At 41.6% G+C, this 21798-nt stretch overlaps 1 protein-coding gene across 1 annotated transcript; it reads right to left on the reverse strand.

Annotated features, from left to right (window-relative positions):
• Positions 1-14044: 14044 nt before the first annotated feature.
• On the reverse strand, positions 14045-20024 carry ccnd1 (cyclin D1). The gene is made up of 5 exons (XM_085409860.1): positions 19452-20024; positions 17925-18140; positions 17160-17319; positions 16853-17001; positions 14045-16775 (listed from the first exon to the last, which is right to left on the reverse strand). Exons 1-5 carry the CDS (start codon positions 19647-19649, stop codon positions 16620-16622), a joined length of 879 nt encoding a protein of 292 aa, XP_085265986.1. The 5' UTR covers positions 19650-20024; the 3' UTR covers positions 14045-16619.
• Positions 20025-21798: the final 1774 nt, after the last annotated feature.

The following is a 21798-nucleotide window of genomic DNA, read 5'->3' on the forward strand; positions in this document are numbered from 1 at the left end:
TGTAATTTATTGCTGTTTACTTGTATTTGCTTAACTGTTTACTAAATGTTTTTGAGGTGTGAAATAAACAGCAATGGAGCAAAATATGGGCGCGTGTGGTTGGAGGGTGTGCGTGTGCGCGGTTGATGAAGGTGATAAAGTACATTAAGGTGAGGTTTTGAGGGTGGAACATTCTGTTGAGGAAATCGGATGAATTCACAGATAAATTGTACATCAGTGTTAAGATCAGCTTGACCTTCAGTATGTGTTTTTTAATAACTGTTCTTACAGTTTTTGGACCACGGCCTTCACTGAATGAAAGTGCCCGCTGCAGCGTGTCGGTGTCAGCACGCTACAGTTGTTTAGAAAGGAGGAGCATAGAGGGTATGTTACTGAAGTAAATACAGTGGAACCCCGACTTACAAATACCCCATTTAACGAAAAATTCACGTTACGAAGGCACTGAACGGCAATATTTCTGCCCGTGTTACAGCAAAATACCCGCGTAACGAAATCCGCTGGCTCTGATTGGCTGAGCCCAGAATGCCTACAATGCCTTCCGAATCATGTGACAACCTCTTGGCTTTCGTACTTGCGCTTCGCTGTTCCACTTGAACCACGTATTGTTGTTGTTTTTTTGTTTTTGTTTTTTAATAAACTTTATTTAACAAACAATGAGTATACAACATACGAACAGATGAAGTATACAAAACAACAGAACATGTACACACAAAGCCAGGGGTAAAGAAAAAGGTAACAATTATAAGAATACACGCAAAAATTCACATACATACATTGTTTTGAGAGGCTTTTTGTTGGTGGAGTCTGATATTGATTGTATGTACATTTTCACATCCTTAAAATAATGACAGAAATATGGTGTTTTGTTAGTAAACTTACATTTATGGATAAAAAATTCAGCTAAAAGTATTAAGAAATTTATCATAAAAAACATTTCTCATACTTCTTGGGGAACTTAAAGAAACAGAATAAAACATTTTCCCATCGTAAAGAAAACTCCCTTAAAATATGGACAATAACAAATCTCTGTGTAAAAGAACAGTACCAAAAAAGATGTGTCACAGTTTCTGGATGATCCCCACAGAAAGTACAATTAGTATTTATGTCCCTTTTAAATTTTACCATGTAGTGACTGGCTGGATAACATTTATGTAGAATTTTAAAAGAGACTTCTTTCACCTTATTTACAATCAAATATTTATGGGGGACCATCCAGACTGTCTTCCACTTGATATCTGGAACATATCGGTTCCAATAAGATATTATATATGGGAGAGAGACGATATCTTCTTGGAATAAACTACGTATTCTCTTATTGCTATTACCAAGTTCCTGTGAAAAGCAGATTTTTCCTATTGGTGACTCAGCTGGATCAGGGAGAGTGACTGAGGTAGAGATCGAGCTGTCAGTGTTTTTATATAACATTAAAGTCCCTGAGGGTGTGCCACCAAGCACCATTGAGAATTCCTGAACATTGATTGGAAAATTATATAGTGCAATAAAGTCGTTGTAAGTAAGTAGTTGTCCCTCTTTATTAACCAGCTGAGCCACCAATAGGATCCCATTTTGGAGCCAAGTTTCCAGGAAAAGTGATTTATTTTTCTATAAAATATCTCTGTTGTTCCAGATAAGGTATTTGTGAGGTGAGAAGTTGTGTTTATAAATGAGGGTCCACGCTAAGAGGACCTGCTTATGGAAGGATGAAAGCTTTACAGGGAGTTTCTCAACATTGTAATTACAATTTAAAATAAAAGTAAAGCCACCAAAACGAGAGAAAATATGATATGGTATAAAGTTCCAGATAGAGGTAGGGTTTTAAGAAAATGTTTAGCCCGATTAATTTTGAAAGTGTTGTTTAAAGTAGAAAAGTCTAAGACGTTAAGCCCACCTGATTCGTACTTATTCATCACAACAGTTTTTCTAATATAATGCGTACGGTTTTTCCATATAAAATTAAAGAGCATACGGTCAATATCTTTACTAATTTTCTACGACGTATTGTTGTTGCAGTTAGCAATTAGCCTATAGCCTGTCGTTCACTCAAAAGGCGCGATGGGTGCTTCGACCTACGAAAATCTTCGATTACGAAAGACCCTCGGGAACGAATTCATTTCGTACGTCAGGGTTCTGCTGTACTGTGGGTTATGACTGAATGGACTTTTGAACTGAAATTAATCTTGAGGTGAGTTGATTTGCCTTTTTACCATCACTAAAAGTGGAAATGAAACACTAATGTATGAAGCCTAACTTGCATCATGGCTCTCAGAAACTGACACATGTAGCGCTGTCTCTGCGTCTGGATTTAAGAAATAAGTGCTTCAAGTTTTAAAAACATGTTTAGTGCCTTTTTTCTGTTCGTATGGAACATTCTGTATTGACAGAGGACGGCGCCGGGCTCAATAGTATAAATTAGCCTTTATACATTTAGTGTTTCGTTGTCTTATAATGTAATAGTAATCTGATGTGTTTGTTAAAGCAGCAAGCAACAGATTAGACATGACATTTACAGAAATATGACAATTAGGTTAAAAACCTACGGACAGGCGTGTGGGGGTGTTAAAACTGTGTGATGTGTGTGAGCATTAGTGCTGTGCAAGTGTCATTTCTATCAAAGTGGAAGGAGGCTGCTCCTCCATCAAAATGCACGAAAACAGTAACTGAAATAAATGCACAGAATCACTATATCTATATGTCTTTCTATTTGTTTGTGGTAAGCCTTGTTTAAGTGGTGATAATTATTCTGAATTTCAGGAGCAGTACCACACCTCATACTCTCCCCCCGTCGGTCCTCTGTCTATCTGTGCCTCATGCACTAAAACCCACTGTTCTCATTTCCGTGGTTCCACAGTGGTACTGGAGGCCAAGGTAATGCCATCCAGAGGAAGAATCTGGTTAGATACCATATTTCTAAGATTTTCAGGGCCCGAGTACAATAACCTCAGACCTAGATGACCTCTAAAGCAGGAATTTAGAGGTCATTCATGTCTTTAAGACATTCCTGCAGTTTAACTAATTGCTAAGTGTTACCTGTCTTCGTTGATAGAAGTTGGGTTCATCTGCATAGCAGTGAAATGCTATGCCTTCTGATGATACTGCCTAAGGAAGCATGTATAATGTAAACAGAACTGGTCCTAGCATGGATTAACCTTCCTATGTGAAGATGACTCTCCCTTTACATGAACAACTTGGAGTCTATTATTGGGAGGTGTGATTTAAACCAATGCAGTGCAGTAGCCTTAATACATATAGTTTGCTCTAATGGTCTAAAGTGATGGCTTTTTAAGTAATTGTTTAACTGCTGCCAGCTCGAAGGCCTGCGTTGTGTAGCACACTAAGAGAGACAGGTTGATCATATTTAAGCTTGAAGCATTAATTAATGGCAGAAGTTCTTTGAACAGTTTTGTAGGAATGAGGTCAAAAAGGTACATTTTACTGAAATTACTGAAGTTAACTCAGAAACATCAATTAGAGAGTCTAAATTAATAACCTTTGTAATTAAAGTAAGAAGTTAATGAAGTCATTACTAGTTAACATTAAAGGAATGATTGGCTCAACAAAGCTACAGTTCAGAAGAGAAACCTGGTGTTGTTCTTATTTTCTTCAATCAATGATGAATATTAGGATTTTCTAGCTTTACGGAGGGCTTTTTAAAAAAATACAAAGCAGTAAGCTACTTAGCTCCTGGCTAATTGATGATCTTCTAAATGAGTGAAACCCCGTTTCTGCTGGTGCGCATTAAATAGTGACAACAGGGAAGAGTGCCACAATCTCCACTAAACGGGCTGCCATGAGTCAGTCTGTGCAGGTAGAGTCACTGCATTGAACTCCCACCTGCACACCTACTCTAGTTACTCTTGCAGTCTGTATGTTTGAATGATTTGGCATGATCCTCATTACATCAGCTGCACACTCCACAGAGGCCCAGAGTTCCTATAGATGTCAAAAATATCTGGAAATGACGTGTTTTTCTTTGGGAAAATAAGACTGAAGGTTACCTAAACAAACTGATTTTTACAGTTTTACATCCTTTATACACTCAGCGCACTCTACAGCCTGGTAACGTGGAAACTTTAAATAAATTGTTACATTTAAGAAAACAGCAGCAGACGGTTTCATAGAAGTGTAATTGGTTATTTTCATGTAACAACAGGACCCAGAGTCCACATTATTATCAGCAGATATATTCACTCTGGGGGAAAACAAGTGAAGGAGACCGTCAGGACCAAGCTGGGTTTCTGAGAAACTTTCTTTCATCACCCCTGTCCTGTACCAGATGTCCTGCTGACCCCCTGAGAGAGACATTATTTTAGAAACATCAGGAAACTGTATCTCATCACAGGAATCCAGAAGGAATCCCGATCTTCACCAGCAGCTCCCTCAGAGGGAGCTCTTCTTCAGATCACCACAGGCCCACTGCAGAAGCTGGACAAACTTTATGAACACTGTGACATTAGGAGGACTCACGTCGTTCTCAGATAAAGCACAGAGTCTCTGAACCTTTACCTAATGATGTTATATTCAGTCTTGTGGAAAGTTCTTCCACAAGTTCTTCGATCTAGTTTTATTTAATGCTATCTTAAAAATCTACGTATCATGTCATATTCACGCAGCCGACACCGTTATATGGATGTATAATCGCTTTGACTTTTTGACTTGAACCTTTTCAGTAAAACAGCTAGAAGCACACCATATAGTAGTTTAGCCTTTGTACTTTTTTCATCAGCTAATTTTGGAGTTACTGCAAATTTATTCCAATATTTTAAAATGTATTCAGCAGAGTGAACATAGAGGACTTGTCTGCTGTCACTGGGTGATGCTGAGGGCTGAATCTGAGGGCAGCTCCTGTAATCAAAAAGACAGAAGAATCAGATGTGAAGTTTATCCCTCAAAGCACAAAGAAAGTCTGAGCCTTGCTTGTCTTCACACACTTTAGGATCTGTACAACATTTTATCTTTGGGACATTGGTGCTTTTTAAATGGAGATCTGCAAAGATGAGATGGAGCAGGTTTCCTGGTTCAGTCGTGTTGCTGCATCATGGTTACCTGCAGGCAAACAGAGACAAACATGGCGATATTATCAGTGTTTGAGCTGCTGCCTGAGCTCTGGACAACATATATTAATGCTTGGCATTATTTCTTTCAAATGAAGTAAGCTGTACAGAGTACTGCACATGTAAATGTGTGAAGAATATCTCATTAAGAATAATTCAGATTCATTTTGAAATAAAATATTTGAAACAAACTCACTAAAACTATATACAGAGATCTAAAGAGTCAGTCCTGGAAAATAAAGCCCTCTCACCACCTCCTTCAGCTTATCTGGAGAAGTATCTAGCCTTTTCCAGCCTAGCCAATAGATGTAATCTCTCCAGCATGTCCCAGGTGTATGCTGGGGCCTAGGAAACTAAGAGAAATAACGCTTTTATTCTTCTCAGGTTTGCTGGGAATTGCTTCTTCATTCATGATTCATTCAAATCTTAAGTGTGACCTGCATCCACACTCTGTGCTGAGTTTTGTCTCAATATGCTACAAAATTCCTGATAAGTTAAAGGACAAGTCAGGTCAAATTCAATGCGATCAATTCCATATGACTATGGAACTGGCTTCCAGTAGTCTAATTCCTTGGAATTGTTAGTCTGCCTGCCTATCTATCGGTTCTTGTACTCTCACCCGCGATCAGCTGATTTTGTGAGGAGGAAAATAGTGGCACAGTCTGCAGCGTTGATATGGACCTGGGGCGATTCTAAGATCAGCGCTTTTGGGGGTGCTGAGCACCCAGAGAGCTGCCCAGCCAAGCAAGATAAACTTGACTCGTCACGATGAGACGGCTTCCCCGTCTCTGTCAGTCCCTGCATCCTTAAATGTCTTCAGTTGTCTCCAGTTCTCTCTGACTGTCTCCTTGGTGCATTTAAACCCCTGTTCCTCCCTGTCCTTGTGGTCTGTTTTCTTTGTCTCCATTATCAGTCATCATAATTTTACCATCTCTGTGCAAGTCTGCAAATTTCTTTATTAAATCATAAGATTCTTAAATTCATCAAGTCTCTGGCTGGGTCCTCGTCACAAAACATGACACCACTGTACATTTTAACACTATTTAATCCCACATTCGTGAAAGAAAAACAAAACACTTTTTAAAAGTCTGTAACAAAACCGTCAAATCTGATAAAGGTTATTTAAATGCTGCAAAAGAAGAATGGATTGGAATAAAAAAATACAAATCCTAACCTTAAGTACTGGGGGAAATGATGAATGATGCTCACAGTGAGTAAGAAGTAAACTGACTGCATTTTTTGGATAGAGATTCACTTTTAATGTGTGTGTATAATATAACATAGATACATAAAAAATACACTCCAAAATTAGAAGAGTCCTTGAAATGTACAAATGTACAAAATATTAATAAAAAAATATATAAAAATGGAGGCAACTTTGCCTGTGGTACAATGTATGAAAAGATCTTTACTGCAGATACTTCTATGGCTCTACCGATTTTTTTCTTTTATTTTAACCTATGTCGCCTCACCTTGAGGTTGGCAAATCACTTTTGGTGGTCAACTCTCTCAAGCAGTTTAACAGTTTCTGTTGTGCCTGTCACTGCTCCCTGTCTGTTTTCTTACCTGGTTCTTCCTGACCTTGTACTTTCTCCTCATGTTCCCTCTTTCCTCTCTCCCTCTTTGGACTGACAATCATACACAAATAGATTGTGTTCAATTAGATGAAAAAATTACATTAATTTGAAAAAAAAAAAAAAAACTATTAAGATCACTAATACAAAAAGTCCTCTCAGTGTACTTTCAACCAAAAGGCAAATAACCAAACCACATGTACATCTAATAAAAGATATAAATATTGAAACACTGATCCAACATTATCCTTTATTGATGGATCATTTGATCTTACACTTTTACCTGAATGTTGCCCCTGGGTTTAATATGGGCACACATGACAAAATAAGCAGCTTCTCTCACTCCATTTCAAACAGGACAGTGGTAACAACAGCAGGCTACGGACAATCTTAAGTTTTAGATTTTAAATAGGCTGTATACATTTCAATGGGAGTAACAGGACAGTGAAATGTTACTGATTTTACTACAGAGCAGGATGGATTGTAGAGTAGCAAACATCGTCGGCAGTAGCGGTCCTAGCCTGTTTGGTGCCCTGGGCGAACATTCCCTCTGGCGCGCCCCCCCCCCACATAAAACGTTGTGTGTATGTATAAATGTGTGTATAATATTAAGGATTGTACATTAAACATAAAACTGTTGTCGGAACCATATTGAATTTCACCAGAGAAACACACACACACACACATATAAAGAGAGAGAGAGTATGCATAGTTGTTAGGAGCTGGGTTCTGGTTATGTGGTGTTTTTGTCTGTATGTGTTTTTTTGGTGCCTCCCTTTTTGTATAGGTAGGCGGGGCAGCGAGTCACTGAACCTGGCACACCTGTTACTCATCAGATGCATTCTTCAGAAGTGTTCTTTAGGAGCTACCTGACAGAAGACTAGTGTCAGGGAGTACGGCTGCAGTGACGCGACTCGGCTGACGTCGCAGTTGAATCGCACGGACGAGTGTGGTGGGAAATTTGAAGGTGGACGTTACGGACTGAGTGAATCGATTCGTTTTTGGACTTTGGACTACGGATTAGGATCACGGATAGTGGCAGTTGGCATAAACTGGTATGTGACTGGCTGGAATGGCGTCTCTGGTAGATGAGGATTAGGGCTGCCACGATTAGTCGACTAGTCACGATTACGTCGACTATCAAAATCGTCGACGACTGATTTAATAGTCGACGCGTCGTTTGAAGCTTTGTAAGATCCCAAAAGACGCAGGAATGAGTAGTAGGATTTAAGAGTGTAATAACGGACTGAAACAGAAGATGGCAGCACTGCATGTACACTTGCAAATTCCAAAACACAATGGAAGTGCTCCAGGACGCTAGGGGCAGTGTTGAGCTCGATTTGCAAAATAAACGGCAAGTTTGTCTGTATGGGACGGTCTAGTCTCCGTCGCGCTTCCCAGGTTGCCTAGCAACCATGATACTAACCGCTGGAAACGTGTCATACAACTTTGTTTGACAGAAATGAAGGAGAACATATTTTGTTAATTTGTTTGTTTGTTTGTTTCTACATGAGCTTTGTGTGATTTGATAAGTATCTGAGGCTGAGACCACAGGACAGTAAAACATGATTGTTGGGCTTCATTTTTGTACTGAACAGTCATAAAATCATCACATTCTCTGTAAGATTAAGCTCAGCTATTGAACGGCGCATATTTTGAAGTAAAGGCTTTAAAACCAAGTTAGTACAAACATGGCTAATGTCACATAACTTTCCCGACATGTGGCCAACAGTAATGTTTTAATGTTCTTCATTAATAAACATTTGCACATAAGTGACATAATATTCAGTACTTACTTCTGAAAGTTTACTCTTCGGCCGCTCCGCTTCCGCCGTTTTTTTTTTCCGGCAAAATTATCCACACCACCACCGCACTATGAAGTCTGGGATATGTTGGGCCATGAAGGCTACACCGACCCATCCTTAAAATTCAGGGAAATTAAGGACGCATTTGAGGGCTGCATTTCGAGCAGCCTTTGAATTGGGACAGCCTTCGTCGTGTCGCTGTGACGTAATCGGCCTTAAAATGCAGCCTTTAAGGCTGCAAACCCTGAATTGGGATACAGCCCAAATCCGGTCATTGGTACTTCCTGGCTTGTGTAGTAGTTACTAGGTAACAAAAGCTCAACACTGCCCCTAGCATCCTGGAGCACTTCCGTTTTGTTTTGGAGTTTGCATGTGTTTTGGAGTTTGTACGTGCTTTGTCTCTAGGGGCCACCATAAAAATGCCACCTTTTTCAGAAACATCCAACTAATATATTTCAGCTAAATCACAAGGGGAAAGAATTGCAACTTCAGTTGGAGCTTGTGAAAAGATCTTCTTCCTTGCAGGGAATTTCTTCCTCCCACTGTGATCCCACTTGAGGTTGTCCTATCCAGTGCTGGGTGTCTCTTCATGCTTTTGGACACTCTCTCCACCAATATCCTATTTCTTCACAATTATTATAGATAGTAAACATCTTCGTTAAGGCTAGAGAGCTCCCTGATTTCTTTCGGGTCCATATTCCTTGTCATGATATTTGCTGTTGATGCATGATGCGCTCGTTTGGAGGCAGCCCCCACATTGCTGGAACTGGTGGGTTTGGCTGCTGTTGCTGCTGTGCTAAGGCTGCTGGTACTGCCTGCTGTATTTCAGCCTTCAGATCCCTAGATGCTACCAATATTTATCCAGACCTTGCCTTTGTGTTGGCGGCTTCCATGTTCTTCTCTGCAACCTGACGTTTCAGCATCTCTTCTGTCAATTTTTCGATTTCCTTGCAATGTTGATCCTGTCTTTGACACATCTACAGTCTTTGGATTGCTTCTACCAACAGTTGTTTCAATTGGTCAGTTTCCCTCTGTAACTGCTAAAAACTCCTGGAGTTGCTTTAATGTAGTTTCTTCATCTTTCCTCTTTAGCTGAGGTGCGGCCTCTGCAGCTGCTGGTCCAGTCTAAGTTTCTTTTACACTCTGTGTTGGATGATTCTGCATCTCCGCTTCTTTCAACATCTGGTACTTGAAAAACTCTTCGAGCGGTCTCATATTTCTGGGACCATAAATGCCATTTTACTTTCTTATTTAAGTCTGACTATTGTGGTTCAAATTCCCAGCTTACTTTCAATTTGTTTTGTCTTGATGTTACAATCAATCTAAATATACCCTATATATTTTGGTGTTTATGTATTTATTTTGTTTGTAATTAGTTACTTAGTTACTTATTTCAGCTTCAGTTATTTTATTGTTCTTATTTTCAATTTCTTTTATTACTCAAAAAAATATTCTTTTTTAAAAATTGTTTGTTTTTATCTATGATTTATTATTACTCTGGTCTTTATGTTAATCAGTCAATTGATTTTCTTTGTATTCTTTTAAATCCTCAAACTATATTTCTTATTTATTTTAATCTATTAATTAATTATTCTTACATTATTTGATTTATTCCATCTATTATCAGTTCCATCTGCGTCCACCACGGGCTGGGGAGTGATCTGCAGTGTCACCCTCCTTCCACCAGGTGGAGCCAGATATCATCCATCCATCCATCTTCTTCTGCTTTATCCGGGGCCGGGTCGCGGGGACAGCACCCTAAGCAGAGAAGCCCAGACCTCCCTCTCCCCAGCCACCTCCTCCAGCTTATCCGGGGGAATACCAAGGCGTTCCCAGGCCAGCCGAGAGATATAATCTCTCCAACGTGTCCTGGGTCTGCCCCGGGGCCTCCTCCCGGTGGGACATGCCTGGAACACCTCACCCAGGAGGCGCCCAGGGGGCATCCTTGTCAGATGCCCGAACCACCTCAGCTGGCTCCTTTCGATGTAGAGGGATGGTTGAACTTCTCACCCTATCTCTAAGGGAGAGGCCAGCCACCCTTCGGAGGAAGCTCATTTCCGCCGCTTGTATTCACAATCTCGTTCTTTCGGTCACTACCCACAGCTCGTGGCCATAGGTGAGGGTAGGGACGTAGATCGACCGTTAAATTGAGAGCTTCGCTTTTACACTCAACTCCCTCTTCACCATGACGGACCGGTGCAGCATCCGCATCACTGCGACCGCAGCACCAATCAGTCTGTCGATCTCCGGCTCCCTTCTCCCATCACTCGTGAACAAGACCCCAAGATACTTGAACTCCTCCACTTGGGGCAGGAACTCATCCAAGTGGATGCCTAGCCAGATATCACTTATTCTTAATCCTACCACTAGTTGGCACTAATTTATATATTTTATAATTTTTTTTAGCTGTAATACAGTCTTTTGCACACATAGTGTTGCACTCTGTTGAATAGACCCGTGGTTACTAGTTCTTCACTTTTACTCAACCAACAAAGAACAACGACAAACAAAAGACATACATTTACCTCACGTTGCTGCTTTTATGGGAAGCACGATATCCAGTGTTGGGAAGTAATGGAATACATACGTATTTAAAATACAAAATATAAGTACCGTATTTCCCGGACTACAAAGCGCACCTGAATATTAGCCGCACAAGCTAAAATCAGGGGAAAATCCTGTTTTGTACATACATTAGCCGCACCTGACTAAAAGCCGCAGGTGTTTCAATGTTGACTTCTCATATGTAAGAGAATATGCACAAAGGGAATGGTCAGGAAAGAGATGGCTGTTTGGAGACATCACTTTTATTAATATTTTGAAAAACAAGTTATGGGTACATATTTGCATAACTTTTTAGGTATATGTACAAGTAGCGGTAATTACAAGTACGAAACATGTACTGTGCTTCATAAATGAGTAACAAATGTAGTACATAACAATAACCTGCAGCACACCAGAAAAATAGATCCGGGCTACCTTTTAGGCTCAGGTGCAGCGACACGGCTTTAACAAGAAGAAAAGTCAGTCATTCACCACCATCTTTCTCTTCTTCCTGCGCACTAAAACCACCAAAGTCCTCTCCTCCAGTGTCGGATACAAACAGGCTCAGGGTGGCTTCGTCATCCACTCTTCTTCTCTCCTTCGTTGTCACTTTCAAAACCAAAGAAATCCTCATTGTCAGTGTCAGAGTCGAACACCCTCAGAAGGGCCGTGGCGGTGTCCTCCTCTCCATCATGCAGCAGTCCAGCCCTTCAAAATCCGTTGGTGATCGTGGATGTTTTCGCACTTTTCCACGCTGTCAGAATCCACCGGTGGAGTTGAGCATAACTTGCTTTTCGCAAGTTTATCGCCGCTCGTCATCCACGCCTCCCGCTGAACGCGTAGCGCTACTTTGAAGTTTGTTTTTCGCCCTACTTCGTATGGCACTACGTTGCCTGGTGGACGGATATGTGACCAACATACCACTCTTGAACCCCGATTCTTGCATGCAGAGAAGTATATAAACACAGTGAGTTAAAAAGGTGACTGAAGAAGAAACACTCAGAGCATCGTAGGAATCCCCCAGCAGCCTAGACCTATTGCAGAGCCAGAGGGTCCAAACCCCATCGCCATTTGGGCCAGAGCCCAAGGGTCCTGAGCTCGCCCATGCCACCGGAGCTGTGGGTTTCTGAGCCAGCACCATCTGTGCTGCCAGAGCCCGAGGGATGTATTCAGTTTGGTCCTGCTTCATCTCGTTCTGCTCTGTCTGTGCCAGAAGGTCATCCCTTCCGTCACGGCAAACCGCCTGAGGAGTTCCGTCTCTTTCGCTGCCGCTGGCCACTTGCAAGACTGCCTGAGGTGTCCCATTGTCCAGAGTCTCCGTCACTGGCCGTGTCTCCTCTGTCGTTGGCTTTCAGAGTTTCTCCATCTTTGCCATCAGCCTCTTGGTCCACCATTTAATCTTTACCTCCACTCACTTCCTCTTCTTTATTTCCAAAGTCATCCTACAGCTACTATCTCATGCTGCCTAGCTACAGTCTCCCCTGACATCACCCCACCCCATGCAGTCTCCCATCTCTTTCCGATTGCACCTTCTGTACAAGATATAGTTCACCTGTGTGCATCATCCTCCACTTTTACAAGTCACACTATTTTCCTCCCTCTTCTTGAAGTACATGTTCACCACAGCCATTTCTATCCCATCACTATCTGACTTTCTATAGTTCTCCCCTTAACATCATGTCTGCTCAACACCTCAGTTTGAACAGGTGTGATGTTTCACCTGTTACCTTCACCTTTATGTTCTTTTTAGGTCTATGTCAATCACTACCCTCTCCCCACTGGGAACACTCTGTACCACTTCATCCAACTTCAGAATTCCCCTCCAATCATAGGATCCTGTTGGTCCTACGTTTGGAGATGGCCGAGTTTGTAAACAACACAATTATACAGATTTCAGATTGCTTTCCCTCTTAAGGATCATATCATGATGATTATTGTGGGGTCTTTACCTTACAATATAAAGCCCCTTAAGACAACTGTTGTTGTAGTTTGGCAGTTTAAAACTAAAGTTGAACTGAATTGAATTGAAAGTCCCCAGGGCTTCCTGGGTGACTCACTCACTCATGAGCCATGTCAGGCCTTGGAAATATTCATTGCAATCGCATTTGTCAATTGTGGGTGTATACATTCAATCCCGGTTGAACCTACTTTGATTACCTTTTCCAGAACTGAAATCTCAACTTCCATCTTCCCATCAATCAACTTATTGTTCATGGTTAGACTCTTACTGTCTACGCGCCAAAGTCCAAGGGATCTTTCAGGAATGGTAGTGGAACTGATTTTTGACCTATTATTTTCTTATCTCAAACACAATGTTTTACAGAGCAGGTTAGGTCTGCAGCATGGCAACATAGCCTATTAAGAAATGATCTATCTTTGCAACATCTAAATCCCAAGTTTAACCCTGAAGTTATCTTACTAAGCCACAAATCTTAGCTCTGGTCTTCATAGTTCTGGCCTCCATCTCTCATGCCTTTCTGCTTTAGAGTGAGGTGGAAATAAAATGAACCCTGCCAGAGTTTGATCAATGGTTTTAGCAGGCAAAACTTCAGTAGTAGCTAGCTTGTTTTTGAGTGCTGCTAATGAACACTGAAAGTTATGCCACACACAGTCCTACTGCCAGACTGTAAACTACTGCTGAAAAATAATCCCTGAACAAGAAAGAAATTACTCTGCAACCCTTAAAAACTATATTACACACTTGTGACGTGTATTAATGTGTTTGGTATAGGTAGAGTAGGTCATCGACTAATTGAAAGTTTGGTAGTCTGATTCCTGGCTGCTCCAGTCTGCCTTTTAAATATCCTTTAAAAGGCAGACTCTGGTAACCCCAAGGTGCTCTTTGATGCATCCATCACAGTAGAAATGTTAGAAAGCACGCCGTAGAAAAAGCATAGTGCTTTTATGAATGAGGCATGCTGAATAAAGCGCCAAGTACTCAGGTAGAGTAGAAAAGTGCTATAGAAGAACCACTCCATTTAATATATTGTTCAGTCTTGCAAAAACACATTCAGTTATAGTGAGCAGGTTTGAGCTCCTCTGGACCAAAACAGGCAACCAGTTTTCCAGATTCCATCTAATGTTTTTATTGTGTTGTCAACACAAGGATGAATACACCGTTCCAGTTGCAAAAAACTGGCATGAAGCAGACACAAATGTGTGGAATGATTTGTGAAAACATTAAAACAGTCTATGGCTTACTGAGCATGACACTGAATCTACATACAAATTCAAATCAACTCACTGACAGTTGGAGCAAAAAGCTTTTTCTTGTATATAAATATAAAAAGGGGAAAGGAAGGCCACTATGGGCCTAAAAGGAAAGATAAAGTCTCTTTCACCGAGACAGCTTAGCACTCAACAGAGTTATACATATCCCATTTTCTGTTATGGCACCAGTATCAAAGCATGCCCTGGACTCGCTGGTTTCCATTGCAGATGCTTCACCTCAAATAGTTTTATGCAGCTAGTAGGCACTGAACCAACAAGTAGAATAGAATATAACTAAACGGAAAAAAAAGACTACAAATTAGAGATAGTTGTTGACTGTCACATGAGGTATTGTGGATCAAAGCATTTCTGTACATTGTCTCATTTTTCCTTGTTTTTGGAATATTATGGAAAATTTTTCTGTAGTTATGAACAAAAAAAAGATCACATAGAATACACAAGAAAAATAAACAAATGAGGATGTCAATAACAATTTCTATGAGAAAGTTCAATCCTAAAATGGCATTATATCGACATATGTATAAAACAACCAAAATGTAGCAGCAAACAGGAGAAAAGCATGGTTTTTAATCAATTTTTTAAACATGTAGCTGGAATTTATTTTCTATAGCAGCAGAATACAAGGAGTGTTTCTCTCCTACTCTATCCTTAATGTACAATCAGAAACCTATTTTACAAGGTTCCTACACAGTGTGACATGCTCACAGAACTCACGTTTCCCACGCTTTGACTCCATGTAGTAGAGAGCTCTCCTTGCTCATGGTAACCTGTCCATCCGTATGTATAAAGTATATATCAACCTGAACATGACAACATCCCCGTGCTGTGTAGGAGCCCTTGTATGAAATATACAGCAGTAAGACGCACCCCATTGGTGAGCCCTCAAACTTTTTGCCACTTCTTTTGCTGGCTTCGCTTCCCTTTTTCCTCTAGGCAAGTCCCAAAAAACGCACACCACGTCTTTTAGGTTTGTGCAAAATCAAGTTAATATTTTCACCACTCTCTTTTTTTAAGCTTCATTGCCCTCATAATCTATGACACGTATGTGAGCTGGGCTACAGCAATGGAGAAGAATTACAGAGACTAGTTGCAGTTTGACCTGTTCTGGAGGAAGAAATAAGCTTGAATTTAACGTCAGCTCATGAAGCCATGGTCAGCATGAACCTACAAAGATAAATAATATGTTTTACTATACAAAAATGATTTGAACTATTAAAATAGTACTTTTTACGTTTAGCTCTGGGCCTTTAACATTTGGCTTTGCACACATTTAAACCTATAAAATCATGACGTCAGAGCAGCTCTACCTGTATGAAACACTGAGAACTGGAAGGCAGCTACAGCGAGCCACGGTGCTGAGCAGCTTTCAGTTTCTGCCACAGTGCTCAATTCTGTGTCCCACACCATGAATCAGATCCAGGCATAACTGGGTGTAACTGTCAGCAAGTACTCCCCACACTCTCCATCATCAAAAGACTGTTTTCATATTGTTTTACAAACTATCACTGTGACTTTTAGCTGAGCCAGCATCACTGACCAAAAGTGCTTTTCTTTAGAAAACAAAGTTGGAATGAATTACGTCTAACTACACAGAGAAAGAACAGACTGTGGACTGCTCTGTTTATATTTGATTTTATCAAATAACAGGTAAATGGGTAAAGCAAAAATCAAAGATTGACCAAAGAATTTCCCTAGTCCAAACCTTACAATAGCAGTCCAAAGTCTTTAAGGGTGATAGAATGTGAGCATCTCACCCTACGTTTGCTTTAAGACAAACAAACAAACAAGCTTTGAAGAACAGAAGCATAAAACTAACTAACTGAGAGGTTTAAAATGATACATAATAAAGTGACTAAATATAAGCAAGCAGGGTATATGAGTGTCTGCACTACAAGACAAACATGGAAACTTGGGCAGGAACTCTAAAGCATTCCGACATAACAGAAAACGAAGTAAAAGACGAGCCTCTTGCTTTCACGTGAAGCCCTGATGACAGACTATGAGAACCTACTGTACACTTTGGGATGTTTTAGTAGGCATGCTCAGTCTGCTTTAATTGAAAGATTCCTAATTAACGTGTGAGGGAATAAGAAAAACATTTGCCTCTGTGGCTTCAGCTCCAGCCCCACAGAGCTCATTGATATTCAGTGTCTGTTCTCTCTGGTACATCTCTGTAGAGTTCATTTCTTTTCCTGGCCTGGGAGGGGACGCTGGCAGGACATGTGACAGGGGTGAGCATGGTGAGCATCCTATCTTGGCAGCCGTAGTGGACAGCAGGCATGTGAGTGACACGCTGGAGGAGGAAGGGAGGGAGGGAGTTCAAGTGGGGTGCCCCATCCCTGGTCCGCCCGTTACCACCCTCTGACAACTTTCCCTCCATCACTGCTCATTGTGCGACGTAGGTCCGGGTCGCCTCAGATGTTGATGTCTCTGACGTCTGTTGGGGTGCAGGACAAGTCCGCGTCCTCGTCAACTCGTTTAGTTTCTGTTGTGCCATTGTGCTGTTGTGCCTGTCGCAGGCTAGACTCCAGCAGAGACTCTATCTGCTCCTGACATGACCGCAAGCAGTCCTGCAAGCACAGAATTGAGACTGAGTCAAGACCAATTGCACTGCAAACATCAAATAAGTGACAAAACGTTTCCATACCGGGTCGCTACGAATGACCTGCGACAGGAAGTTAGTGAGGTTCTGGGAAGACAAGGACGCATCTTGGCTCTTCAGGTAGAGCCCTTGAACAGCTGCTGCTACACTCCCTGCGGCCACCATTGAGGGAGGGCTGGCAATGAAGTTGACATCTGTTAAAACAGCACAACAAAGTTTTCCAGGGATGAAAACAACTGCACGCTCATTGCTAACCTGAGAAACTCAGAACTCTGTTTTCTGCTTACACACACACACACACACACACACACACACACACACGCTTGCATTAAGGACAAAGTTCATGTCACACCTGTAGCACACAGTGCCACAAAGGTCTGGGCATGTTTCCTGAGGATCTGCTTGGTGGAGGGATAGATCTTCAGCTTGGACAGGAAGTGCTCGATGAAGTCATGAGGAGTTACTGAAGCCAGATCCCACTTGAGCTTGTTGAGAACCAGCAGCTCCATTTGCTGTGGACGGAGCAGAACAGAGGGAGTCACTCAAACTGATCCGTATACAGTACAAGTGTCTGTGGTGACATGTATTTATTCTAGAAGTTATTTTAGGTTTTAAAAGTTTTATCTAATCTGCTTTTTCTTAAAATGACATTTGACATCAAGTTTCTGTGTCCCCATCCCGTCCAAATGTATACAAACACAGTCATCCACAAAAACATATGCTGCAGTGTAGGAACATGAATAATTGAGATATGCTCCTTTGAAGGGGAGCACACAATAGAAGAAGACTGTGAGACTGACTGGAGCCAATGTTGGTTATTGGCAAGCATGTGCAGGTCTGTCCTATGACCACTAGGTGTTGCTGTGAACCAGATTTTTCTTGGCAGCCACTGAAACCATTCATGAAATCAGAGCGGCCTCCAGCCACCATGGGAAAGTCATCCGCAGCCATTCAGACACTGCTGCACATTTCTGCTCTTAGTTCAACGTCATTTCAATACAGTTTCCTCCCTCCCACCCACCACGGTGACACTAACCAGATAAACTGCAAACATTAGGTTCAGTGCATATTGTGCTGTATGTGTTATGCAACATCCAAGTGTGCAGAAGTCAATTACCAGCAGTTCCCCGGGCAGGACCGAGTTGTCCGTGTAAATACAGAGTTTCTCCGCCGTTAAGGGCACAGTCTCCTTCATTTTTGATGCTAGAAACATGCATGTGGCTCCGAGCAGCTGTAGTCTTGTTTTCCTGGTGGCCTCAACTGATAGAAATCTGTCCAAGTAGTTCATAGCGAGCGGAAAAACCTCCTCCTCACATTTCTGTTCCTCGCAGACCTGGGAGGGTAGACAAAGCTATTAGAGTATGCTTTTGCTCGGTTCCAGGAACTTCCAACTCATGTGCATTGCGGAGTCTTTGTCTCTGCGTCTTAATCCGTGCACAGCTGTTTGCGTTCAAGAGCCGCACTGACGACAAACGACATTAGAACAAATTACAGTCTGCACATTAAATATGTTTGAGTTGTTTCAATTTCCTCACCACTCTATTTAAAAAAACAAAACGTAATTTCAGACCACACCGGAATAATGGCAAGTTCACACGCAATGTATTTATTACGTAGTTTGGAGTGTTCAGCACAGAAAGCAGCCGAGAATTAGTTTGCAGTCAGTTCTGACTGAGACACAAAGGTGGCGTCCATGCAAGTTCCACACTCCAATTTCAACTTCGTCATCTTTTCAAAAAATATTTAGAAATATTTAAAAATTATCTGGCCGTGTTAAAATAGGATTTAAATGATCCTTATCGAATGACTAATCGGATGGGACACAAATGTACCCGACTGCAGTCCAAGTGAATTCAAAAGAAAATGTTTTTTGCGACGGGCTTTCACGTGTTGCAGGCAGCACTTCCCCCGGCGCCCAGATGCACAATTTCAAAAATTAATAAAAAATACAAGACAGCACAGAATTCATTCCAAAACTACACGTAAATGTTTAAAAACATCTCAAGTATTAAAGCCGACTCCAAAATGTCATTTCTTCATTTTACGCTTTCTAAGAATATCCATTTTTCGTGGCGACCTTCACACGCAGCCCGGACCGTCGGCAAGCACAACAAAGTTTAGCAGCGGACAGCAGCTAAACGAGCGCCAGCAGGCACCGTGCAGCCGTCTCATCTTATACAGGCATTTCTTTCCGATATTACAAAGTTATTGTCATTTCTGTTGACATTATTGATTTTTAAAGATATTAAAATCTTCCTCCTGTACGACAACAAAGATGGCGCATAATACTGGCACAGAGCAGACTGCATACGTGTACATTGCTGTTATTTCGGAATATTTTTTCCGATCTCGTCAACATTTAATGCAAGAAGCAAAAACATGCGGAATCCAAAGAAATAACTAAGAAAGGCAGCCGACTCGTGGTGGAAAGCGAGAGGCCGATCTCCGCTTATAGGTGAAGGACCACCCAGCACTCATCGGGACTTTTCAGAGCCTTTATGTAACATGCACAGTAAAATAGCAGACGGAGCCGCACAACTTTCATATAACGACCAATATGCCACCTTCGGGTGTACACAGAGGTTAAGCAAGCGACACGCCGTCGGGGAGTTGGAAGCAAAAAGTTAAAGTCAAATAAACCAACCTCCAACATCCAGGTGGCAACTATTTTTCGCATTTTTGGTACAATTTCTTTCTGAACACACTTGAAGTAGTTTGGCGAAGGCAAGTAGTTTTCTTCGGCCTTGAGCATGGTGTGTAGAACTCGGTCATTGAGCAGGTTGACGTCCTGGTAAGCTCTCCTGATTGAGTCCACCTCACAGCACAGCAGCTGGTCCTCCATAGTAGGCTAATTCTGCTTTGAGTATATTTATCACTGCCGATAAAACTTTCCTATCTCCGGGTTAAGACGTCACCGTGTAACAGTAAGAAGACGCCGGAGCACAGAAACCCACAGCCAGCTACTTTTCTCGCCACTTTCTTCTTACTGGGCTGCCGCTGCTGCGTGCTGTTACTCCGACTGTGTGCGCCAGCCCTCTGGAACAAACCACTTCGCACTGCGAGACAAAAACCCCTGCCTCGCGCTCACCAAACACGCACGAGAACACACACAAAGTTTATCAGCGAACACGCACGGCGGAGGAGATGACGTCAGCTGTTGTTAAGTGTTGGGGGTGGGCAGAGGCGGCAGGGGGTCGGATCAAAGAGATAAGCAGTCTGCAAAAGAGCGCGCGAGGAAGGGATTCTATTATAGCGCTATACATATATATAAGAAAGAGAAGGGAAGACCTCCCTCCTCGCGTCTCTCCCCCCTCCTCCTATAGCCTGGTACCTTCTAAAGAGGAGGTGGGAGGTCCGGGGTCAGGGAGACGTCTGTCCCTTTTGGAAAGGATATGCCAGGGGGTGGTTGCTTGTTATCAGTAGGGGGCGATAGAGGCTCACAGCCCTCTCTTTTCATATTGTACTTCCTCTGTCTGTGACTGAATGAAAGCAGAAGCTCTGAGCAAACATAAGGTGAGCACGTGGGACAACAGTGAGTTGCTGCTTTAGTCATTCACTTCTCTGACTCCATCTAGCATGGGAGAACACTGGAAAGAGTTTCCCAGATCAGGCTATAATAATTATAGCTCTATTATCAGCTGACTTAAAGGCCAGTTTCCTTTTTTCTTTAGCAGAACATACATTGTATTATTGTAGGGTCTTTACTTTACCATATAAAGCGCCCCGAGGCGACTGTTGTTGAGAATTAGGGCTGCTTAAATCAAACTGAATTTAACTGAATAGCTTCAGTACAATTCTGTTAGCACTGAACAGTGTAATCATATATTTATATGTGTGTGTGTACCTCAGTATAATAAAATGTTAGGAAAATAGTCAAGATTAAAGACTTTCCTGACTCTCTCTCACACACACACACACACACACACACACACACACACACACACAAACGGGAGGAGACTGGCGTTAAACCAATGGGAGGAATTGCTGTTACTAGGCAGATGTTGGTGTATCTTTTCATGTAGGGAAAAGTTCAGTGCACTGGAAAACTTGACATTGCTATTGATAATCCAATCAAAGTCCTTTGACACAGTCTTTTAAAATAAACAATACAGACGTTTACTACCGACGGTATTTTGTTCACCAGAACCACCAGGAAACAATTTAGATCAAGTTATTAATGGAGCCATGCAGAGATGTATATTCTGACTTTTGCAGCTTGATGAAAACTATGAAAGTGTATTTAGCTGCTTAAGTTAAAAATTAAATGGGCACTCTGTGCACATTTTAATCTATTTTCAATATGCATTGGAGCTTTTCACATTCCTGAAATTCCTGTCTGAGCTAGTGGGTACCGTAATGCCTGAAGCAGGCTTCACCTCCGTGGACAAAGCAAGAAGTCACATTAGAAGCGTATCTGCACTCTGCTGTGGCTTCGAATGAGCGTATAAATGTACGAATAAATGATTCTGTTGTGTAAAACCTGTATCCATCTATTCAGAAATGTTTCACAGATTGGCTCTTTTTTTCAAACACTTATTTGTGTATTACTTCCACTTTAGAAAACACACTGGCCTTTGCTGTATACTTTAATATATATTATACTCTGTATTTTATTGTAGCTGCTTTGTAACTGAATCATGCTAGTAATCCATTTCAGTGGTGAATTGCTGGTTACCAATTTGAGCTTTACTGTTTTATTTATAGTGTGTGCATGTCACCTGTGAAGCTTTTATCATTGTTTTATATCGTATTTTTACCATGATGTCATTCAAGTCCACGTTGTTATTATGTATACTCTGCAGACACAGATGCTAATAAAACTGATGAATGATTGTAGTCTGCTTCACTGACAGCTTTCCTCTGTGCCATTTGTGTCTCTTCAGCCCCTCGTGCACAGTCAGATATGGGTTTTCTCAGGGAAACAAAGAGAGCTGGAGCATGTGACTTTTGCTGTGAGGCTCTTCTAGCAGCTTTATGGTAACAGGGAGGGG

Source organism: Rhamphochromis longiceps, linkage group LG1, assembly GCF_057381845.1.
Source record: "Rhamphochromis longiceps isolate RC_006_pf linkage group LG1, R_longiceps_female_GT1.1, whole genome shotgun sequence".
Taxonomy (NCBI): Eukaryota; Metazoa; Chordata; class Actinopteri; order Cichliformes; family Cichlidae; genus Rhamphochromis; species Rhamphochromis longiceps.